Raw genomic sequence first — 22,247 nt, forward strand, 5'->3', positions numbered from 1 at the left:
GACCTGTCAAACACATGCACTCTCTATCACTCTCAGCCCCTTTGCAGAGGCAGCAAGCCATGTGCACATTAGAGGCATTGCGAGTGATCCATGCAACAAATTATCCTTGTGAAAGAATAAAGACAAAGGCTCGAGCCCTGCGGACTTCCTTCATGTTAATGCATTCAGAGCTTTTTTTTAAACTTAGACTAGGAAAAACATCTCAGAGTAGGAAAGGGACATTTACAATAGCATCATTCCTTGCAGTAGCTCGGGACTAGCAAAGCATCGAGTGTGTGTAGGGCTTCCTCCAGTGACTGCACTTCTCAAGTCTTGCACTTTTTCTGGAAGCAAAGAGGGGTGGGAATACTGAGTGCAAGGCTTTCCCTCTTATTTGGAGGGAAGGGATGACAGCAAGGTGGGCTACATCAGGGCTGTCAAGCTTGCGGCCCGTGGGCCAGATGCGGCACGTGCTGGCCACGCCCGATTTAGCAAAGAAGGAAAAAGCCGTGATACATCATGTGGCAATACCATTGACGACACGAGTTTAGCATTCCTTGGCTAGATGTTATCCTTTGGCACTACACTTGTGGTAGACAGAGTTGGCTCTTCTTTGACTCGTGGACTTCAACTCCCAGCATTCCTGAGCCAATCATGCTAGCTGAGGAATTCTGGGAGTTGAAGTCCACATGTCATAGAAGAGCCAACTTTGCCTACCGCTGCACTACACCAACCTCTTAACACTTGATTTCCTTTGTCTCAGCAGCATTGAAACAAAATGGACCCCAACCCTACAATGATATAAGTTCCTGTTTGAGTGTGCAGCACAGTCTGCTTCTCAGACAACATACTGAGATGCATTTAAAATATCAGACTGCTAAGCTTAATAAGACTGCTGAATGAGGCAGACCTACGACAGGTTCTCAGAATGCCAGGTAGTTGCAGCACATCCCTCACGGTCACATAACTGGAACCCAGGCTCAAAGCACTGCAGCAAGCTGTGGTCACATGACTGCGATTTCTGACATTCCCTGCCTGTTTCCCATAAGCGAAATCGATGGGGAAAGCCAGCAGAAAGTCGGAAGTCACAGCCATGCAAGGTCCCTGCTTAAGAATCCACGCAGTCCTCACTTGACGACTGCAACTGGGACTGCTGGAACTGTTGTGGCTTGAATGGCACGGGCAAGTGATGCCATGCCATGCCTGACCATGACTGTGTTGCTTAGCAATGGCAAATCCAGGCCAACCTGATGTCATGGTCCAAAGACTTACCTGCACATTTTTTGGGGGGACACTGATAGACTTTTGCTATAAACCTACAGGAGTAATTAAGATGGTCTAACCCAGTGATGGCGAACCTTTTTTTGGCTCAAGTGCCAAAAGGGTGCATGCACACAACCATAATGCAATGCCCTTCCCCCATACATACGCAGAACTCGAGTGCTGCCCCTCCCACACATGCACGCAGGTCTCTCTGAAGCTGTGGAGCTGCTCTACTACTTACCTTCAGATAGTTGCAACCAGGCCTCCCACACCTTGGCCCATTTCTTCTGTGGCCTGCAAGGCTTTCCTGAAGTCCTCTCCAGTCGATAATAGAGCTCTGGATCAATCTGGAGCTCTGCTATTGGCTATAGAGGCCTTCAGAAAAGCCTTGCCGGCTGCAGAAGAAATGGGCCAAGGTGTGCGAGGCCTGGCTATAAGTGTCCAAAGCTGAAAAAGTTCCTGAAGACCTCTGACAGCAAAAAGGAGGCTGGAGGGGAGCTCACAAGTGAACTTCCAGTTGGCCATTTTTCGCCATCCCCACCCTGAAGCCTGGGGTGAGCAAAAATGGCCGAAAAGAAGGCCCAAAATCAGCTGGCCAGCATGCACATGTGCTCTGGAACTGACATAGGGCAACGCCTCATGTACCCTCGGATATGGCTCCGATTGCCACCTGTGGCATGAGTGCCATAGGTTCAACATCACTGGTCTAACCTAAGCTTTTCTGAATGTAACTTCACAAATTTCCAGCATAATTCCAGCAGACTGTAATATGTCTTGCTATATGTGAATGGGAATGAATGATTTTAAATGTTATTAGAGTTTTTACATTTTTTTTAGCTATATTAATTGAATTTTTTAGATATGTATATTGTATATTGTTTTGTTATGTTGTGAGCCGCCCCGAGTTCTCGGAGAGGGGTGGCATACAAATCCAATTAATAAATAATAATTAAATATATAGTTTATCATCAGTATTGATAAACGGGGGCAATTTGTGGCATAAAAAAGTCACCCAGATGTTTCCTAAATTGCCTCTTCCCTTCAAAAGACATCACATGGCATCTTGGGTGACCAGACTGTTGAAAGGGATGAAGTAGACTAATACAAGTTGGAGTATTGTTGCAGAAAATCTGGGCACAATTTGATTTTAACATGAATTTTGAGTTCACCTCAAGAACCGCTTGCAATCCTATTTTGTGGCAGTGGATATAGCAAAGAGGGTTGTCTTTTTCTCTACCTCTGTTGCATTTGCATTGAAGAGTCCTGCAAAAATCCTTTTGATGTTGCACAGTACTTTTTCCATTAGGATATTGAGGGAAGGGAATCAGAACAGCTAGAAGTTGGCTGAGAGCAATTTTCCATCATTTTTTTTTAGAAAGACTGAATTTGCCACAGATTCTAGTACAGTGTTCCATCGATTTTCACGGGTATGTGTTCCGAGACCGCCCGCAAAAGTCGAATTTCCGCGAAGTAGAGATGAGGAAGTAAATACACTATTTTTGGCTATGAACAGTATCCCAAGCCTTCCCTTGACCTTTTGTATGCCACAAATTGCCCCCGTTTATCAATAGGCTTGGGATACTGTTAAACCCCTAAATTACACCCCTAAATTACAATTTCCCATTCCCTTAGCAACCATTTAGATTATTACTCACTATGTTTATTTATTAAAGTTTATTAAAAAAATGTTTTTTAAAGGCAGACGAAAGTTTGGCAATGACATATGACGTCATCGGGCAGGAAAAACCGTGGTATGGGGGGGAAACCGTGAAGTATTTTTTAATTAATATTTTTGAAAAACCGTGGTATAGACATTTTGCGAAGTTCGAACCCGCGAAAATTGAGGGAACACTGTATTGGGGCAGATTGTAGTTCCTGTTCATATTGATTTTTTAAAAATTGCTTATACATATTGAGGAGTTGGAAAAGTTTGAGGCCCACCATCTGTTTGCTCAACTCTTTCCCCACCTGGCTAACTAATTAGTCACACTGGAATCACCCATGGTTACCAGAAATGATTAACGACTCAGCAAGGCAAAATAAAGTTATTCGACCTTTATTGAAAAGCCCTCTTTGCACCTCAAAGAATTTTGTAATTATAAGACAGGCTCTAATACTCTATTTCTGAATAAGGTGGTTGAGAAAATGATAACCTTGCAGTTCAAGGTGGATAATGAAAGTTATTATCCAGTGAATGAGGTACACTGGAAATCAGGTGAGGAGAAATGTAACATTGGTATGGAGGAGTAGAGAGATAGCCCTGAGGAAGAAGATATGCAGCAGCCGTTAGGAAAACATGAACTTGGCCAAAAAAAACCCCCCAGGACCTAATGAACACTCAAGATTGTCCACCTTGCTTCATTCTCCTGGGTATGAGAGAGAGAATGAAATCAAAATTCTATTAGGCTTCCTGTCACCTTTTATAAAAATAAAGCAGATTTCCTGTACTTCCTATTTCCTGACCTGACTTTTTTTTTGAAGAGCTGCTATTTTCCACCCCTCTTGAATTTCTTGGCACCTTTCAACACCACTGATGGAGTTGGACATCTGGAGAATTTGGGCCTCAGGGCAATTGTTTTGCAGAGATTCCAGTCTTTCTTTCCAAATGCAATTCAGTGTCCTTATAAGGTCTTCGTGGCATAGGGCCTAGATACCTGAGGGATCACCTGCCTCCAATAGTGTCTACCTGTCCAGTAACATTGAACAGAATGGCTATGCTCCAGGTGCCTTTGATTAAACAGGGTCACCTATCAGCTATCTTCTCGGCTGCAGCACCTGCCTTCTGAAAACAGGTTCCCCCAGAGATGCATATGGTTGTCACCCTGCTGATATCTTAATTGTCCTTGAAAACCTGGCTGTTCTCCTAGGTCTTGAGGTAGAATGTGTCAACTGAGTCCATCTTGGTTATTTTTTGCTTGTTTGTATTTTTTTTCTTGATTCTTTTTCCAACTTTTTTGCTTTTTGAAAGTTTAAGCTTTCAAAGATCCATCTGTTAAACTACTGAAGTTTGCAGATGATACAACAGTGATCGGACTCATTCGAGACAATGATGAATCCGCATACAGACGGGAAGTTGAACAACTATCCTTGTGGTGTGACCAGAACAATCTAGAACTGAACACACTCAAAACCGTAGAAATGGTGGTAGACTTTAAGAGAAACCCTTCCACCCTTCCACCTCTCGCAATACTAGACAACACAGTATCAACAGTAGAGACCTTCAAATTTCTAGGTTCTATCATATCTCAAGACCTAAAATGGTCACCTAACATCAAAAACATCATCAAAAAAGCACAACAAAGAATATTCTTTCTGCGCCAGCTCAGGAAGCTCAAACTGCCCAAGGAGCTGCTGATATAGTCCTACAGAGGAATCATTGAGTCTGTCATCTGCACCTCTATAACTGTCTGGTTTGGTGCTGCAACCCAACAGGATCGACACAGACTTCAGAGGATAATCAGAACTGCAGAAAAAACAATTGCTGCCAACCTGCCTTCCATTGAGGACCTGTATACTGCACAAGTAAAAAAGAGGGCGGGGAAAATATTTACTGACCCCTCACATCCTGGACACAAATTGTTTCAACTCCTACCCTCAAAACGTCGCTACAGAGCACTGCACACCAAGACAACTAGACACAAGAACAGTTTTTTTCCGAACGCCATCACTCTACTAAACAAATAATTCCCTCAACACTGTCAGACTTTCTACTAAATCTGCACTTCTACTCTACTAGTTTTTCTCATCATTCCTTTCACCCATTTCCTCCCATGTTGACTGTATGACTGTAACTTGTTGCTTATATCCTAAGATTTTTATTAATATTGCTTCTTCATTGCTTATTTGACCCCTATGACAATCATTAAGTGTTGTACCACATGATTCTTGACAAATGTATATTTTATTTTATGTACGCTGAGAGCATATGCAGCAAGACAAATTCCTTGTGTGTCCAATCACACTTGGCCAATAAAGAATTCTATTCTATTCTATAATCATATGGGGTCTAAATTTAAATTTAATAAAATAATAAAAAGAGAAGCATTAGAGTTGGACAGCATTTTCTCCTGTCCATTTTCTTCTCCTTTTATCAACCCAGTCCAAAAACCTTAATCTATGTAACCATATCAGCCATTTATTTGTCTGTCTGTTTGTTTATTTGTTTCTGTCTGGTTGGTTTTCTATGCCACACTTCTCCGCAGACTCAGGGCAGCTTACAAAAATTAAGAATAAAATACAATATTCTCAAATGGCTGCAATCTCAAGAATGTGTAATCTCAAACTGATCATGTCCCTGGGCGCTAGAAAGGCCTTTTGGAGAGAAAGTGTGCATGTGTGTGTATTGGGGGGGGGGAGGGGGGGGAGGGGAGATGCTCAAAGGTACCCAGATATCCAAACAGTATTTTGCTGAAGCCTGAATGCATGCTGGTCACATATATGCATTTTAAACCTATTTCCACAACAGCTTTCTTTTACCTGAGAAAACTGCCCTGTATTGCCAAAGCATCTGGAAACAAGCATTTGCTTCAAATGCTACACATTCTCTAAGCACTCAAAATTCCTCAATCCTACTACCACGTCTCAATGATTTTCACAGAAAGAAGGGATTTGTTGTCCGTCATATTCTTTTCTTGGAACCAAACAATACTTAATCAATTTAATCAAAAACAGGCTATTTAGAAAACAAGCACAAATATTAAACCTAAAGCTAGGAAGTCACTTTTCAAATTAAGAGGGAAGAGACTGAAGTTTCAAAATTATATCAACAACAAACACACCCACCCGTACCAAATACAAATATATTTCATCCTGATCCTGGCTACATCATCTATTTATCAAAGTGCAAAGCACATTCTATTCGGAATACACTGAAAAGAGATTGGCCATAAATCCTTCACAAACTGGATTATAGGATATTGTCTTCCCATTATTTGTCTATGCACTTATGCTTTGCTAGAGCTTTACTGATACAAAAGGATCATGACAGGGAATAGAGATGGGCAGAGGAGTTCTCCCTTTCATTTTTCTCCCCATGAAGAAATCCATCCATCTTTTATCCTCTTTCCAAAAAAAAAAAAAGTCCAAAGGCTAAATGAGTTTATTTCTCTTGAGTACAGGTGTCAACACTCAAAAAAGAAGTTATTTTGGAAGGCGACAGGTCCTGTTCCATCAATTTCCATCAACATTAATTTCCCCATTCTCCTGTCCCTCCAATCATAAAAGCTTGCCTTCATTTAACTAAGACATAAGCTTGTCCCTTGGAGAGACTTATTTCCCTGCTCTATCATTAACTTCAGAACTAATAAATAAAAATATGGAAAATACATACAACTCTGTCATTTATTTATTAATCAAATTTATATAGCCATCCATCTTATCAAAGGCAACTTGGGCGGGACACAACCATAAATAAAACAGTCAATATAAACAGATAGAAATCTAAAAAAAAATAAAATAAATTACAGCAGTTAATAACAGTAATGAAAAGAAAAATACTAACCCTGAGTGGAGGTGGGGAGGATAGAAATGGCCTCCTAAATAGTTGAGCCGACAAGACAATCAGCTCTACTACTGGTTCCCTAGGAACCCCAGGCCTCGCAGTGTAACCAGATCTTTAGGGCCTTTTGAAAAATAAAAAGGGATTGGCCAATCTAATGTCAAGGAGAAAGGATGTTTCATAAAATAGGAGCCAAAGCAGAGAAGGCTCCTGGGATCTATCAGGGACAAATCCCTAGCTAATGGTACTTTCATCATGCCTACTCCGTGAGATCTAATGGAACCAGCTGATATTATTGAGGAGAGATTGCCTATGTCTCATATTTTCTGCATTCAGTTTTAAGGTTAAGATTAGTTTAACATTAGTAACAAAATATATGTAAGAGAGTCTTTTCCCAATCAGATGTTCTCAGATGGGTTGGAATTATTGCATCCAGAATTCCCTCTCAGCCAGCCATTCAAGAGTTATCCCAATGAAGATTTGATAATTAGTTAAATTCTTCACATTTAACTAAGGTTTGGGGAGTATTAGCAGAAGAGAATGAGATAATAAGCAGTAGCATACTAAATTATTTATTCCTGCATCACAGTCAACTCCTTAAAAGTGTATTGTGATACCGCTGGATATCTTGAAAAATTCTATTCCGAGAGAGATTTAAATAGCAGTAAACAACATTTTAGATCACCCCAGCCTAGTCTAACATAAAACAGCCATTTGGCAAAACTCATCTTCTGCAATATTCAAAACATAAGAAGATATCATTGCCACCATTCATTTCTGACTGGTCTTAAGATTGTAAGACTAATGAAACCACTGTTCTCCATAAACTCACAAAACAGGTAGTCAGCAGGTAAACTTTTATGCCTCCAAAGAAGCCAATGGAGTTCAAGATATACAAAATTTATTAACATATGTTCACTCTCCTGGGTAAAATGCAGTTTTTTACTCATTCCTTTTCCCTATTCAGGATCAATAAACAGATCGACAAGAAAAGAATACATTTTAACATTAGGCCAAGTCATTGGTTTTGCATGCCTAGAGCAGTGTTTCCCAACTTTGGCAACTTGGAGATATCTGGACTTCAACTCCCAGAATTCCCCAGCCAGCGAATGCTGGCTGGGGAATTCTGGGAGTTGAAGTCCAGATATCTTCAAGTTGCCAAGGTTGGGAAACACTGGCCTAGAGCATGCAGGAGAAAAGGTACAAACACGGCAAAGGTCTTACCTGGTAAAGGTCACCTTCTTCCTCCTGGATGTCTTTGTTGGGCAAACTGTGGTGTCGTTCATATCCAGTTCTGCAGACACCATTGGGTTGCCTGGCTAGGTCCAGATGGTGATCACTGGTGGATGGGGTCATTCCTTGAGTGGATGGTGAATGCCCTTTGCGGGAAACTGTTTCCTTTCGATGATGGATCAGTTTTCTGATAACATAGCAAAGAATCACACTGAAGAGGAATGTCTAAAATATCAGTGGTACAAGCTGTAATTTCAATACCAATAGCAATTGCATTTAGACTTATATACCGCTTCACAGTGCTTTACAGCCCTCTGTAAGCGGTTTACAGCCTACATTGCCCCAACAATCTGGGTCCTCATTTTATGCACCTTGGAAAGATGGAAGGCTGAGTCAACCTTGAGCCTGGCAAGACTCAATCTGCCACACTGCTGGCAGCTTGTGATCAGGAGAAGTATCTTGCAGTACTGCATTCTAACCACTGGGCCAGTGTGGCTCCTATATATAATGAGCATCTTTTTTTAAAAAAAATCAAGGAATAAATCAAGATTTTTCCTTTACCTATATGAAATAAGGTATGGGAAAATAAGAAGCTCCTTATTACCCTTATGAGGAAATTCAACCACAAAAGATTAATGATACAGGGATGGAAACAATCTGATCATTTTTTTAAAGGTTACTGGATTCAATCTTAATCAGCATAACTAACGTGAGGATGGATGAAAACTGGACTTTAAAAAGCATTCATGGCTCACATATTATTTTAGCTTTAGAGTAGCACTTTTAATTTAGATTACAGAGCCTCTAGCTCCACTGTAGGCCATCGTGTTGTCAGTTAAGAGGGTTTTTGAATTAGTGGTATCATAATTTGAATAGTCATCAGAAAAATTTATTTACATCAAATGTGAATTTTCAAAAAGCTTCACATTCTTCTGTTCTATCAATACATCCTCTCTTTAACTTGACTTTCCCTGCAGTATATTTTTCCTTTTCTTCTGTACCTAGCCTTTAATCTCATTTATCTGTAACTTTCTCTGCTTTATTTCCAGCGTACTACTGCTGTCTCTCTTAAAAGTGTTCATTTATTTATTTATTCACTCACTCACTCACTCACTCACTCACTCACTCACTCACTCACTCACTCACTCACTCACCCACCCACCCACCTTGATATTCAACCATTCTCTTCTCCTTTTCCACTCTTTCAAAAGATGCTATGCATTCACAAATCTTGATACTAGTCTGTAAATCAATATTCAATTATTTGGGAAAAAAGGCACTCCAAGGGGGAAACCAGATGTTAAAAAAGAGAGACATCACTATACTTAAATAAAGTTCTACGTGGAGAAAAGATGAATGAAGAAAGAGAGCCAGTTCAGTATCTCTTATATTACCTAACATGGTTCTAACTATGACAGTCTAAGTTATAATTGCGTTTTCTTTCCGATAATCATATTTTCATATTGTGCTGAATGTCTCTGTTTGTTTTACTTACTGAAGAACATCCCTTTGTTCCAAGTTGTATTTTCCCCCATTCTTCATTGCCTCATTATGAATGGCTTCAATCGCTCTATCAATAGATTGCAGAACCACATCTTGTTCTAGCACCTAAGAAACACAACATATGGCACATTAAGCATATTCATCTTCCCATCAAGGTTTATAAATAACAATATGGAATTGACAAATGTAGCCATCTTAAATCTGTCGCACAGGTAGCCTCTGAAATATGCTCAATCCTTTTGTAATTATAGCCCACAGTATTCATTTATAACAAAATCCATTTCCATTTGCTACTTGATAAAGGTATGCGTTGGAAATTCTTTTGAAATAAACCGAATGAACCGGGTGGTATACAAAATTGCTTTTGTCTGTATAAGATTTATTGGTAGAATAGAAAAAACATTTGTTCTGACAGCAGTGGAATATACATCACAGTTCTTACTCACGCATCCTACACCCTGGAGTCCCTGCAATTCATTACATGAAAATCAATACCAAAACTTCAGAGGTACAAAGCAGCTCTCCAGATCAATTTCACATTCAAATTGCCATAGTGACTCTTCTGCATTCATTGTAAGATAGGTGATAATTTCACATTTATCTCTTCTTGCTATTGCTGCTCATTATTGGAAAAACAAAATGAAAAAAATCTTAGCAGCTAGAATTGTACATACGGTATTTACCTTCAGGCATTGGAGAGTGTAATAACTATTCTCCAAAGTAAGCCATTCAGCTAATGTAAAGTTTATGAAACACATCTTGTACCAAATTATTATTTACACTCCAAATTTATATTGAAATAATAAACAGTAAATATTCTTTGTATATTGCCTACAAGAAATATTGCAAATCTTAAAATAGCTGAACTTCCTGAGGTCACCCAGTCATGGCCTATCATCAGCCTTCCCTAGTTTGGTTTTACCGAGATTGGTTCAATCCCCACAATTTCTAGATAGTAGGGTTTTATGAGAGTTACAGTTCAGTATATCTTGAACTGAATTAACACCAGTCCTGTATACTCTTTCTTAGGCTAATTGTATATGTTCCTGCTTTGAATTTGAAGATAAGGTTGAAAAGAAACAACGAACAGTAAGCAATATTTGGAATATGTGAAATAAATTATCTAAAACAACTTTTGTGGAAAATATACAAATAAAATATTATTGATATGTCATTTTATCTAAAAAAACTTCTCACACTCCTTATAAAATCATAATTCAACATCATAATGAGATACTATAATTGTTCCATGAAGACCAAGATCAATTTATATGCATCATTCTCCAGATATACGTTTATCAGCTAAAATATACAATTAATATTCAAAATACCTAGAATATAAGAACATAAGAAGAGGAATGCTGAATTGGGCCAAAGCCCATGGAGTCCAGCATTCTGTGTCACACAGTTACCCACCAACTAAATTAATGATGCCCCCCCCCAATCAAAATGACTCAGAAGCAAAGGGAAATCCTCAGAAACTATGCACGACAGTTTGTTTGTTGTTACTTTTGCTGCCCAGCTATTGACGAAATCCAAAATGGCGGGTGCGACTTCAAAAGAGACCACTGCCAGTATTTCAAGCCAAGGCCGGGTAAAAGGGAATTAGGGGAAAGCAAGATGTATTATGAAGTCCCTGGGAGCCCCCAGGGTCCTAATAAGGACAGGAGAAAATGGCAAGGGAACTAATTCTCTGCTGCAAAGTCCTCCTTCCCCTGGTGAGATACGAGCAGCCGCTAGCGCTCCAGCAATCTCCCCAAGTATTAAGAGTGGAACAAACTCAGATAGGAAATAATGATTCACTCAAAACCTCTCTTTCTTTCAGCAATATTTTCAAAAGCACACTTCAACTAAGAGGAGCTGTAGCACAACTGTCCCAGCTGGGCAACTGAGAAAATGAACTGGAGCCAGGAAGGATGTCAGCAACATAAATAGAAGCTTTGGCAGGCTCAATCCAATCACCCAGCAGACAGGATTAACCCATGCATGGCTGCTATATCCACGATGAGGAAGAATACTGTATTTTCTTGAAGGGAAGATTCCCCCCTCCCCATTACCTTTTAAATGGGGGGAAAATTGTCCCTAGTAAGGAAGGCAGGGGCAACTCAACCTAATTTAGGACTGCCTTGCTTCGACACACATATGCTATTTATCAATAGCAAAATCTTTTCTACAACCCAGCCCCCAATCATTTTTCTTTTTTTTTATTTCCTCCCTCCTGTCAATACACATTTTTAAAAAATCACTCCTGCCGAGTACTTCTCTAAATGTCATTCTTCAAAACACCACGGTTGTTAAAATGCCAGTCACATGAAAGAACTTGTTCAGCAGTCTAGAATAATCATATCTTTCAGAAAAGAATTCTTCTAGACAAATGGGATCTTATGGGCTCTGCTGACAGAACCAAAGATGGATGCAGGCATGCGCTCTGCATATAATTTACATATTTAAGGCAATGGGCCTATTGCAGAAATGACAAATCCCTGAAAAAAATTTACCTTTCAAACCAAGCTTTTCCTTCCCTTTGGGAAGACCAGATAAAATGCAATAATATTCCACTTCTTCCTTGTCTCTCCCAATTTAGAGGAAACAACCCAGACCCAAAGCCATTTCATTTCAAAGGTCACATAATGAATTAAAAGCAAGATGCTTCTTATATTGAGGAAAAAGCTTTGCAATAACGTGCCACACATGTCAAGAACAATTTGAATGCTTTCCCTGGCTAGCTAAGAAACAAAAACAGCAAGCAAATATCTGGATGGGTTTTTTTTAACCATGTCGTCCTGTGAAGACATAATATTTAACCATTATTTGCTCTAAACTTGCTTTGCTGTCTTAACCCCAATTAAAATTTAAATCAATGTGGCAACTGTTAAATGAAACATCCCATTTATTGCACAACTTCACACAAAATGGTGCTTTATCTTATTAAGTGCCACTTTGTTCACAATGCTTCCAGTTAAAAGGTTTTGTTGTGTTGATGACCTAAAAGAATTAGGTCATCAGCACAGCAGTTCAAAAGATGAGAACATTTCCCAAAATCACATTTGGCTTGATGGAAATTTTTATTATAATGCAAAACTGTGGTTCCTTGAATTCATAATTTCATATCCTTTTTATTTTGGTGTGCCGCATTGAAACGATTTAAACAGAAATATAGTATAGAAGTAATAGTCAAACAAGCAAATAGAATCCCTTTTAATGGCTAATTGTTTCCAGTATTCAGAGACAACATTTAAAGCTAAGGAAACTAATCACAGTTAAAACATCACAATTGGTTTACTGCAACAGGTTTCTGAAACAAAAAGGATTTTCATTCTCCTAACTTGTCTGAGAAAAAAGTTGATAAGAAATTAGTAGTACACAGAGGGAGATGAAATGAAATTCTACTTCTTTCCTGTAGCCATCACCTCAACAAGGCAGTCAGTTATGTTGGCCAACATGAACGTGTATTCAGAAGAAAGAATAAGAAGAATACACTCAAGCTTCTTCTTTTGTGGGGAAATACATCATTGCAGTGAAATTTTTTTAAACATTAACAAAAATTACTCAGAATATGTTGGATTAAAATACCAAGTTGTTCCTACTCACTGTTATGATAAATTGGAGGCAGAAGGTGCACTGTGCACATATACAGGACAACAGATGTTTTCCAATAAACTGGATTAAATATACAGTGGTACCTCTATTTACAAACTTAATTTGTTCCATGACCAGGTTGTTAAGCAGAAAAGTTTGTAAGAAGAAGCAATTTTTCCCATAGGAATCAATGTAAAAGCAAATAATGCGTGTGATTGGGGAAAGCACAGGGAGGGTGGAGGCCCTGTTTCCTCCCAGGAGATTCCTAGAGAGGCCCCACAGAGGCTTCTCTCCACCTTTTCTGGCCCTGTTTCCTCCCAGGAGATTCCTAGAGAGACCCCACGGAGGCTTCTCCCTGCCTTTTCTGGTTACAGAGGCTCAGGTTTGTAAGTGGAAAATGGTTCTTGAGAAGAGGCAAAAAAATCTTAAGGACCCAATTCTTATCTAGAAAAGTTCATAAGTAGAGGTATTCATAGGTAGAGGTACCACTGTATTTGACGTTTTCTTTGATAGGTTGATGATTCATTTATGTAGTTCACAGGTACATAATTGGGTCTTATGAGAGCCATACATTCATTACCTCCCAGGTAGTGAGGTCAGGTAGATATTTTACCCTGCTAATCCTGACTGATAATAAGCTTTTTTTTCCCTCAAAAACTCTGCCTTGAAATAAATCTAGATAAGTGGTAACATTCTGTCTTAGTAAGCTTTTTTCTTTCTGTGACTGTCTGGGCAAGATCAGGCAGAACCATATTGCCAATAGCTAAGATGACATTTTAGTTGAAAATTCACTTTTCAACTGATTATACATAAGCTGAAGCTGAAAGAAATGAGTCATATGACCTCCACTGAAATCTAAATCCCAACATGATTTCCATCAGCCCTCCTAAAAAAAAAGGATGCCTTATATACTTCTCCAATAGCTTGCTTGCTTGTTTGTTTGTTTATTTATTTAATTAATTTCTATGCCACCCTTCTTAGACGACTTTAACGAGGATAAAGAAAAGCAATTTAAATACTATTTCAGCACACACAAACCAGTTCCTTTAAGATTTAATCTCAGTAAATGGTAAACAGTTATAGCAAACCTATTACTTAACTGAAACATTTATGTTAACTAAAAGAGAAAATTATTCATTTGTTAGATTTAAATTCCTCATTTCCTTTAGGACATCTTCAATGCAGTTTACCATTTCATATAATGGAACAGCTTCTATGAAAATTATTAAAAACTAGTATTCTGCACTGAGATTAAATCAGATGATTTATATAAACCCTCTTATAGCTTCCTTATAAAGCCACACCTTATTTTTCTACTCCATCACTGCATGCAAATTAGGAGTTTGGGTGGATTCACAGAAGCGTATTTTTTTTTTTTTTCATTTTTCACAGAAAGAGGAAGGATGCAAAAGGCCATACTGGCAGAAATGATCTCTTTGCAGAACTGTGTTATTTCCCCTAGATTTTTAGATGCATGCATGGACTTGACAGGAAAGGAAATGAGAGAAAGAATAAAATGACCTCACTCCCAAGCTGAAACTTGGCTCATTGCTTGATCGATAGCCAACATCAACACATAGTTATGAAAGAAAAGCTGCCTGCCCTCACACAATCCCCTGTCAGCAACCAAAATGACCAGCTGCAAAGAGGCAGCCATTGGAGAGAAAGGAATCAATGAAACTAGTGGCCAGGCTGGTTACTTATGAAGACTCCAACATGAAGAAAGCAGCAAAATATCATTTGCAAGTTATGAGGTACATAGGTAAATCTATGTGTATTTTAATAAAACACTAATGATGGAAAGGCACTTCCTTGTCACTCAGGGGACAAACACAAAAGAAAGCGCCACTAGTTATATATTTTTTTCCAAGCTAGATGTGAGAAAAATGTACAAAGAGAATGGTAAACTAGAGACTCAAATCCCAAGGATTCTCTTAGCAGCAAGCGGGAGAGAAATGGAGGGCTCAACAGAAGAGTCTGCACGTCTCCCTACAAAGCTGTCATTGTAAAATGTAAAGATATCAGCACAAACCTTAAAGAAACCTTGAGATGTTCTCTGAATGCATTTCATTCTGATCTAAAGGGCAGCACGGCTCTGCCTCCTCTTATAAGACAGGACTATGTTAACTGCAGAAATTTGTGGGGTTATTCCAGTGGTGGAATCTATTTATATTCCCAAGCGGTTTGGAAGTGCATGCTTTGCTTCTACGTGATTTTTCACCCTCTGCACATGCACAGAAGGTTTTGCACATGAGCAGAGGGTTAAAAAAAGGAAAGAAAATGATGATGTCCAAGCAGGTGGGCAAAGCCTGGGGCAGCTGCTGCTACCGGTTCTCCAAACCACCAGTGGCTGCTGCTACCAGTATACTCAAACTGGGGCGAACTGGTAGCATTTCACCCCTGGGTTACTCCCTAAAATGGATATTATTGTGGGACTATTGTTTTTTAACCAAAATGGATGTATATAAATTATTCTTAAAAATGCATTTAAAAGTAAATCTTAAATCACAATCACCAACGGGTCTGTAGCAAGAGATTTGGGGTATCATTTTTTTTGCCCTAAGTGTTCACAGAAGCAGAACAGCTATATGCGGGAGGGGAGTGTATTTAGTTTAGTTTAGTTTAATCAGATTTGTATGCCGCCCCTCTCCGCAGACTCGGGGCGGCTCACAGCAACAGCAATACAAGACAAATCCAATATTAAATTAATTTTAATTTTAATTAATTGCAAAAAATATGCATATTGGAGGTATTTTATACCAGACATAAAACAAAATGGACTGTTTTATTTCTGGTGCAGATGGAAACATAGTTGTTGTGCATAATTCAAAATGTTCTTGTGCAGTTGTTTTGATCAGAAATGGTCTTTTATCACAGGAGGAATTTTATCTTTTGAACCTATCTGGTGTAATGGGGTAAGAGACTGGTCATTCTGTTACCTTTTGCTTGTCTGACTGTCTGTTAACCTATCTACCTATCTATCTTACCTGAATATCAACAGATCAGGTGCAGAATTTTGGCAGTTTGCAATAACATCCCGTCATAACATGGAAGGTGCTCTCCAGGATATTAATTGGCATTGCATAAAAACATTATTTCCCCCCTTAATAAATGTATCATATAAACCCATCAGCCACCCTGAGTCCATGGAGAAGAGCGGTATAGAAATCTGATTAATAAATAATAAATAAATATGCATTTATTTTCCTTTCTCTCAATACTGCATATGCACATGTGTATAAGCATATATTAGAGAGCTAGAGCTAAAATAGTTACAATGATATGGTATAACTTCTCGTTTTAAATGTCTTCATCTCTGAAACACGAGAGTGAACCTCAAAAAGAAGATATGTCCTTTTACTGTAAAATAAGACACAAAGCCACTTCCATAACTCAGCATAAGACAGAAGCACTTCTTTTTATTAAATACCAACCTAGCATATTTCTGTGTTTTTTTAAAGTTGAAAAGTAATTTTCTACTCATCTATTTCCCCATCCCATTTATTACATTATTGATTTCTTTAATCTATTCTCCTGAGCCCCATTTTTCTCAAAAGGCCACTTATCCTTTCTTTGCAGTTAGTCCATATTTGAAAATACATATGATTTGACTTCCGGAAAAGAAAAGTCAAACTGAAGAAGCGTAGCTGATGACCACGCTGAATAAAGTAGCAGAGATTAGGCTGGCTCTTCATAATTCTTCTCCAGACAAGAATTCAGAAATTGCCCACAAGGGATCTATACAATTTGCTCCTGGTAAGAAGGAGCAGTAATGCAAAACAATATGCTTTACACTCTCCCTTTTCCAGTCTCTTTTAGATATTGCTTCTTAATGACTTTTCAACTATAAGGAAACTTTGGATCCACAGGTTTTACAACACGGACTTGGAGATCCTTCAATTCTTAGCAATAGAAATTTGAAAAACCTAAGCTTTTCACAAGGCTGACATTTGCTTTCATTCTCTAGTGTTTGGGGAGGAGAAAACAGTAGTGAATGAATGCCTGACTTATGAAAGGGTCAGAAGGCTGGCATTTGCTAGCATTTTCACTGGATTTGAGATCTATTCCTCCAGTGTGATGGAAGGACTTCCCCTCCTTGCAGAGAGAGAAGGGGAAATCTTACAGCACTGGAGAAATAGATCTCAAATCCTCCATCTCCTCCACTTGCAACCTTCCCTTCCATTGACTTTCCAGGGAAGCTGGCAACTATTGATCACATGGTTGTAAAGCACGTGACAGCTGGTCATAAATGTGAATAGTTTGCCAAGAGCCCAAAATGCAATCACAATATTGTAGGGGGAAAATATGTGCAGCCATTTACATGTATCATGAAGCTATTTCTGAAAGTCTATTAGCATGTAATAGCTGAAATGGTATTTAAAAAAAAAAAAAAAAAAAGAGCTCTAGAATTCCACACATGGGAATTAAATTGCACATGCATTACTCCGAAAGTACGGTAATCCAAGAAAGATCTACAATAAAATGCATATAAACTGAATAGCTTAAAGATTTTCACAATATGCCGATTTTGGGATACTGTAGATTAATATACTATATGATTCCTCCTGTAAATGTCTTTGGTTTAATTTTTTTCAAGTTTACAACTGCCATTTAAAGTTTAATTTAATTTAATTTAATTAATTTGACTCATCTGCCGCCCAATCCCAATGGGACTCAGGGCGGCTTACAACAGTAAATAATAAAACAATTGGAGACAAGACAGGGTGATATTGACTTCTTTCAAAACTAAGGACCCAGATAAAAGTTAGGGTGAACTGTACAGATCTGTTGCATTGTACATATTTCTTTTGAATCCTAATTTATTTTGGGTCTGTTTTATGAAATACTCCTTTTCCCCCTAACATGTCTCTGTGTTAATTTTTCTATCTATTCCCAGTAAATGTGAGATATTTCTACCAATTCATAAGCCACATTATTAATCTTGATAATGATTCAACTCTTCCATCTCATTTCTCATCAAACAATATTAAAACATGTGACATATTGGAAGGAAAAAGTGAGACTGGGATAAAATTACAAAATGCAGCGATTACCACTGAGATGATCTACTTGAGAAGGGGCAGGTACTACATCTCTTCTGCTTCCAAACTGTTAATGAGCTTTTGGTGTAAAGATTCAATGGGGTCCTGTGATTTCCAGATAGTGTGGCCTTTGGTACTAGTTCAGCAATGGTCAGCTTAGAAAAGATAAAGGACACTTGCTTCATTTGAAACTTGACAGCAATTATTATTGCCGTTCTTTGTACTGTTGATTAAGCTGCCTCACCAAATACATGTTGAATGGAAGGAGGCAAGACCTACAATTGTACAAGCTACAGTCCTCTATAATTATTCCAGACTCCTATATTTCTTTTCTTTTTAGTGGTACAAGACCTTTGCCTTATACAAAGGGTTGCAGTAATAGAAATAAACACAGGAGAAAAACTTGAGATGAATAATATTTGAGAAATTATTGTATGTCATATGTATTAAATGGCTTTCCCACGTGGAATGATTTACAATGAATTTATTCATAAAATGTGTGAGATGTTATGTATGAACAACCAAAATATAATTGTGTAACATCATAATTACATCCACCAAATTCAGGGGAGGAAATGCCTTTTAAAATTCTCATTTTTAGGCTTATGAAATCAGCAACAGAGTGATTATTACCTGGCAATTAATTAGAGGAATTATTTAAATGTACATAAATGTTTCTTCACTTATGATCTAAACTCATAATTATGATTAACTTAATGATTATGTTCTACTGATAGCAATATATAGCAAGCAGTAACTTTCAATATATTCAAAACATAGATGTTTGACCAACCAAAACGTTGCATCAGTCCTTTACAGCATCTAGCACATCTGTTTATGCAAATATTTCACGAGAAATGTGCAATTCAACTGTACAGCATAGTTTAGGTTCTATACCTGCAGACTCTGGTTCTAAAGAAATAAAATAAGTGATCAGATACCTATTCACAATAAATTAATACAAATCCTAAGAGTGCTGAGCCATTATTCCAGACCCCCTTATTTTTAGCAATCCACATTTGTGTGAAGACTGCACTACAGATACATGTTCTATGTGTCTGTAAGGAAACAAAAAAGGCAAGGATACAGGTAATTTAGAGAAAAGGTAAATATAGTCTAGCCCAGTGTTTTTCAACCAGTGTACCGTGGCACACTAGTGTGCCGCGAGACATAGTCAGGTGTGCCGCAAAGAAGGAAGCTCAGGTTCCGGTCTCGCAACTTTTTGCTGAGAGAGAGAGTGAGAGTGAGAGAGAGAAAGAAAGAGAGAGAAAGAGAGTGAGAGAAATCAAGAGAGAGAGAGAAAAGAGAGAGAGAGAGAAAGCAAGAGTGAGAGAGAAAGAAAGCAAGAGACAGAGAAAGAGAGAAAGAAAGCAAGAGAGAGAGAGAGAAAAGGAGAGGAACGGAGAGAGAGAGGGAGAGAGAAATGAGCAAAAAAAGGAGGAAAAAAGAGAAATGAGAAAATGATTGAGACAGAGAATGAGAGGAAAGAGAGAGAAACAAAAGAGAGAGGGAAGTGACTCTTGATTTAAAGCATATGATAAAAAGCACCCAAAGAATAAGAGAAAAAACCCAGCCCTCACCTGTTTTGGGAAATGGTTCAAGAGTGTGTATATACACACACACAAGGGTGGGGAGGAGACAGGGATGGAAAAAGAGAGGAGAGTGTCTTGGGGTGTCATTTTGTGTCATTTGCTTGGTGGTGTGCCCCAGGATTTTGTAAATGTAAAAAATGTGCCGCGGCTCAAAAAAGGTTGAAAATCACTGGTCTAGCCAACAACATCTAGCTTCTCAGTCATACTCTCTCTAAAAGCCACATAATAGAGAGAGAGCAAAGACTGTTTATTCCATGACAGATAAATAAAAATTGTATGGGGAAAAAAGAAAATTTTCACAAAGAACACAGTCAAAAGGATAAATGCAATACGTTCCACTCACTGAAAAGTGGTATCAAACATAACATTGCTCGTCTCTTCCCTGATAATCATTTCACAATACCACCTTCAATTCTCTTAGAAACTATTTTACAGTTCCACCTATGACATACAAACAGAAGGGTGGGGGATATAAAGAGATTATAACTACAGTGGTACCTCTAGCTAAGAACGCCTCTACTTAAGAACTTTTCTAGATAAGAACAGGGTGTTCAAGATTTTTTTTGCCTCTTTTTAAGAACCATTTTCTATTTAAGAAAACAAAATTTGAGAGTGGCACGAAGGCCCGGCCACTTTCCTGACATTCCTCCTTTAATCCTGGCCATCTCGGCCTTTTCTGGGCTGCCAGAGGAGCCTCTCGGTAGTGCTTAAGGAGGCTTTGGCAGTCCAGAGCGAACAAAGCATTTCCCTTTCTCTGGGCACTTGGGGAGGGAATAAATCTCTGCCAGCGCCCAGAGAAAAGAAACACTCCCTTTACTCTGGACAGCCCAGGGCGAACTGAGCATTTTCCTTTTTCTGGATGTTTGGAGAGGAAATAAACCTCTTCGCTGTGGTGACTCCCTCGCACAGCTCCCCATACACCCAGTGCAAGGTTGCCTCCTGGAGTGTCTGGGCGCGGAAAGGCAAAAGGGGGCGCTTTGCCCTGGCTAGATCATCTCAGCTTCAGCCAAACTGAGGAGTCACCACAGTGAAGGAAAGGCGCAAGGTACAAAGAGAGCAAACAAGAGGAGAGGGGAGCCCTTCACCATGGGAAGGAAGAGGAAGCAGGTAGCAGCAGCAGTTGCCTTTCAGTCAAAGGAGCGGGAGGTCCGCCCCTCTTTCCCACCTGGGTTTCTCTCTCTGGCACAGTGTATGGGAGGCGCGTGCTCCTCTTCACCGCCTCAGAGTCCCTCTTTTTTTTTAAGCCTTAAAGTTTGGGATTTTTTTGATTCCCCTCACCTCACCTTCTTCCTTTGGCAGCGACTGTCCTCCTCCTCCTGCTCCTCCTCCTCCTCCCATCCAGATTCCGAGCTTTTATTTCTTTCCTAATGGTTTTGTATGCTTTTACATTGATTCCTATGGGAAAAATTGCTTCTACTTACAAACGTTTCTACTTAAGAACCTGGTCACGGAACAAATTAACTTCTTAAGTAGAGGTATCACCCTTTAGGTAAAAGGAAAAGAAGGGAAACCCCCCTCCCCCCAACATTTCCTAACCATCCTCAAATCTTTCTCAATCCTACATGAAATACTCGATTTTACTTAATTGATTTTCCTTACTTGCAAATCAACTTTCCCCCTTAAAGAAGGACTTTCTTGCACCTATTTTGCTGCAGAGCCCATTAAAGTATGGAAGCAAGTCAAAAGATGCTTAGCACATTGTTATATAAAAGGAAGCCCGCTTCACACCTGTGTAATAAGTGGTAGTAGGAAGTCTGGTGTGAACATAATTTACCAATATAATCTGATGGTGCCTGAAAAGCAAAAAGGAGTCACACGGACTCAGAAGGTAAGAATAAGTGTCAACGGCGATTTAATTAAACTATGTCAGATACAGAAGGGAACGAGAGATGAATGAACATATTGGGTAACTTTGAGAAACAGGAGATTATTAGAGTTGGAAAGATATACGACTTGACATTTTGGGTGGCTATTTATGGTACGATAAAGAAAAGATTAATGTAGATTTTAATAAGCAGCAATACTGAGTTTGAAATAGGCATAAAGCAAGATTGCCAAGATTCTTTTACGGTTGTCACCCAGAAAAGCTTTTTTAGAAAATAAATGATAGTTACACAATCTCGATTGACCTATGCTGACTTACAGTATTGACCATTTTTGAAGAAAGCCTAAATTAAAATCAATAAAAATCAAGAGAACAACTGGAAATGGAAGGTCATACTTGTCAATGATTTGGTCATGTTCAGTTGACAGAAAAGTTTAAATTGGAAAAGAAGAATTACGATTTTACCAATGAGAAAACTGACTTTAAAATGAATTTGTGTACTAACGATGAACATGTTATTGATAATATGCAGCAGCCACTCAGTGATAGTAAGATGGGTGGCATATAAAGGTAATAAATAAACAAAAAGATTATACACTTTTATTGAAAATGAATATGGAAGATATTATAAAGTGTACGATTGAATGGCCCCAAAATTTTGGGATACAATATAGTGCTTTATAGATGGGAGATATAATCCTCAACCAATCTTAAATGCAGGGGTAGGCAATTAA

General features: G+C 38.7%; 1 protein-coding gene across 2 annotated transcripts in view; it reads right to left on the minus strand.

Annotated features, from left to right (window-relative positions):
- Nucleotides 1-22,247, minus strand: part of NCKIPSD (NCK interacting protein with SH3 domain) — a 129,336-nt gene that overhangs the window by 53,826 nt on the left and 53,263 nt on the right. For both annotated transcript variants that reach the window (XM_070738413.1, XM_070738415.1), the window contains exons 2-3: nucleotides 9,468-9,580; nucleotides 7,964-8,159 (exon numbers count right to left, since the gene is read on the minus strand). In XM_070738413.1, the coding sequence (XP_070594514.1) occupies nucleotides 7,964-8,159; nucleotides 9,468-9,580 (309 nt within the window). The remainder of the gene's footprint in view (nucleotides 1-7,963; nucleotides 8,160-9,467; nucleotides 9,581-22,247) is intronic.

This window comes from Erythrolamprus reginae, chromosome 2 (assembly GCF_031021105.1).
Source record: "Erythrolamprus reginae isolate rEryReg1 chromosome 2, rEryReg1.hap1, whole genome shotgun sequence".
Taxonomy (NCBI): Eukaryota; Metazoa; Chordata; class Lepidosauria; order Squamata; family Dipsadidae; genus Erythrolamprus; species Erythrolamprus reginae.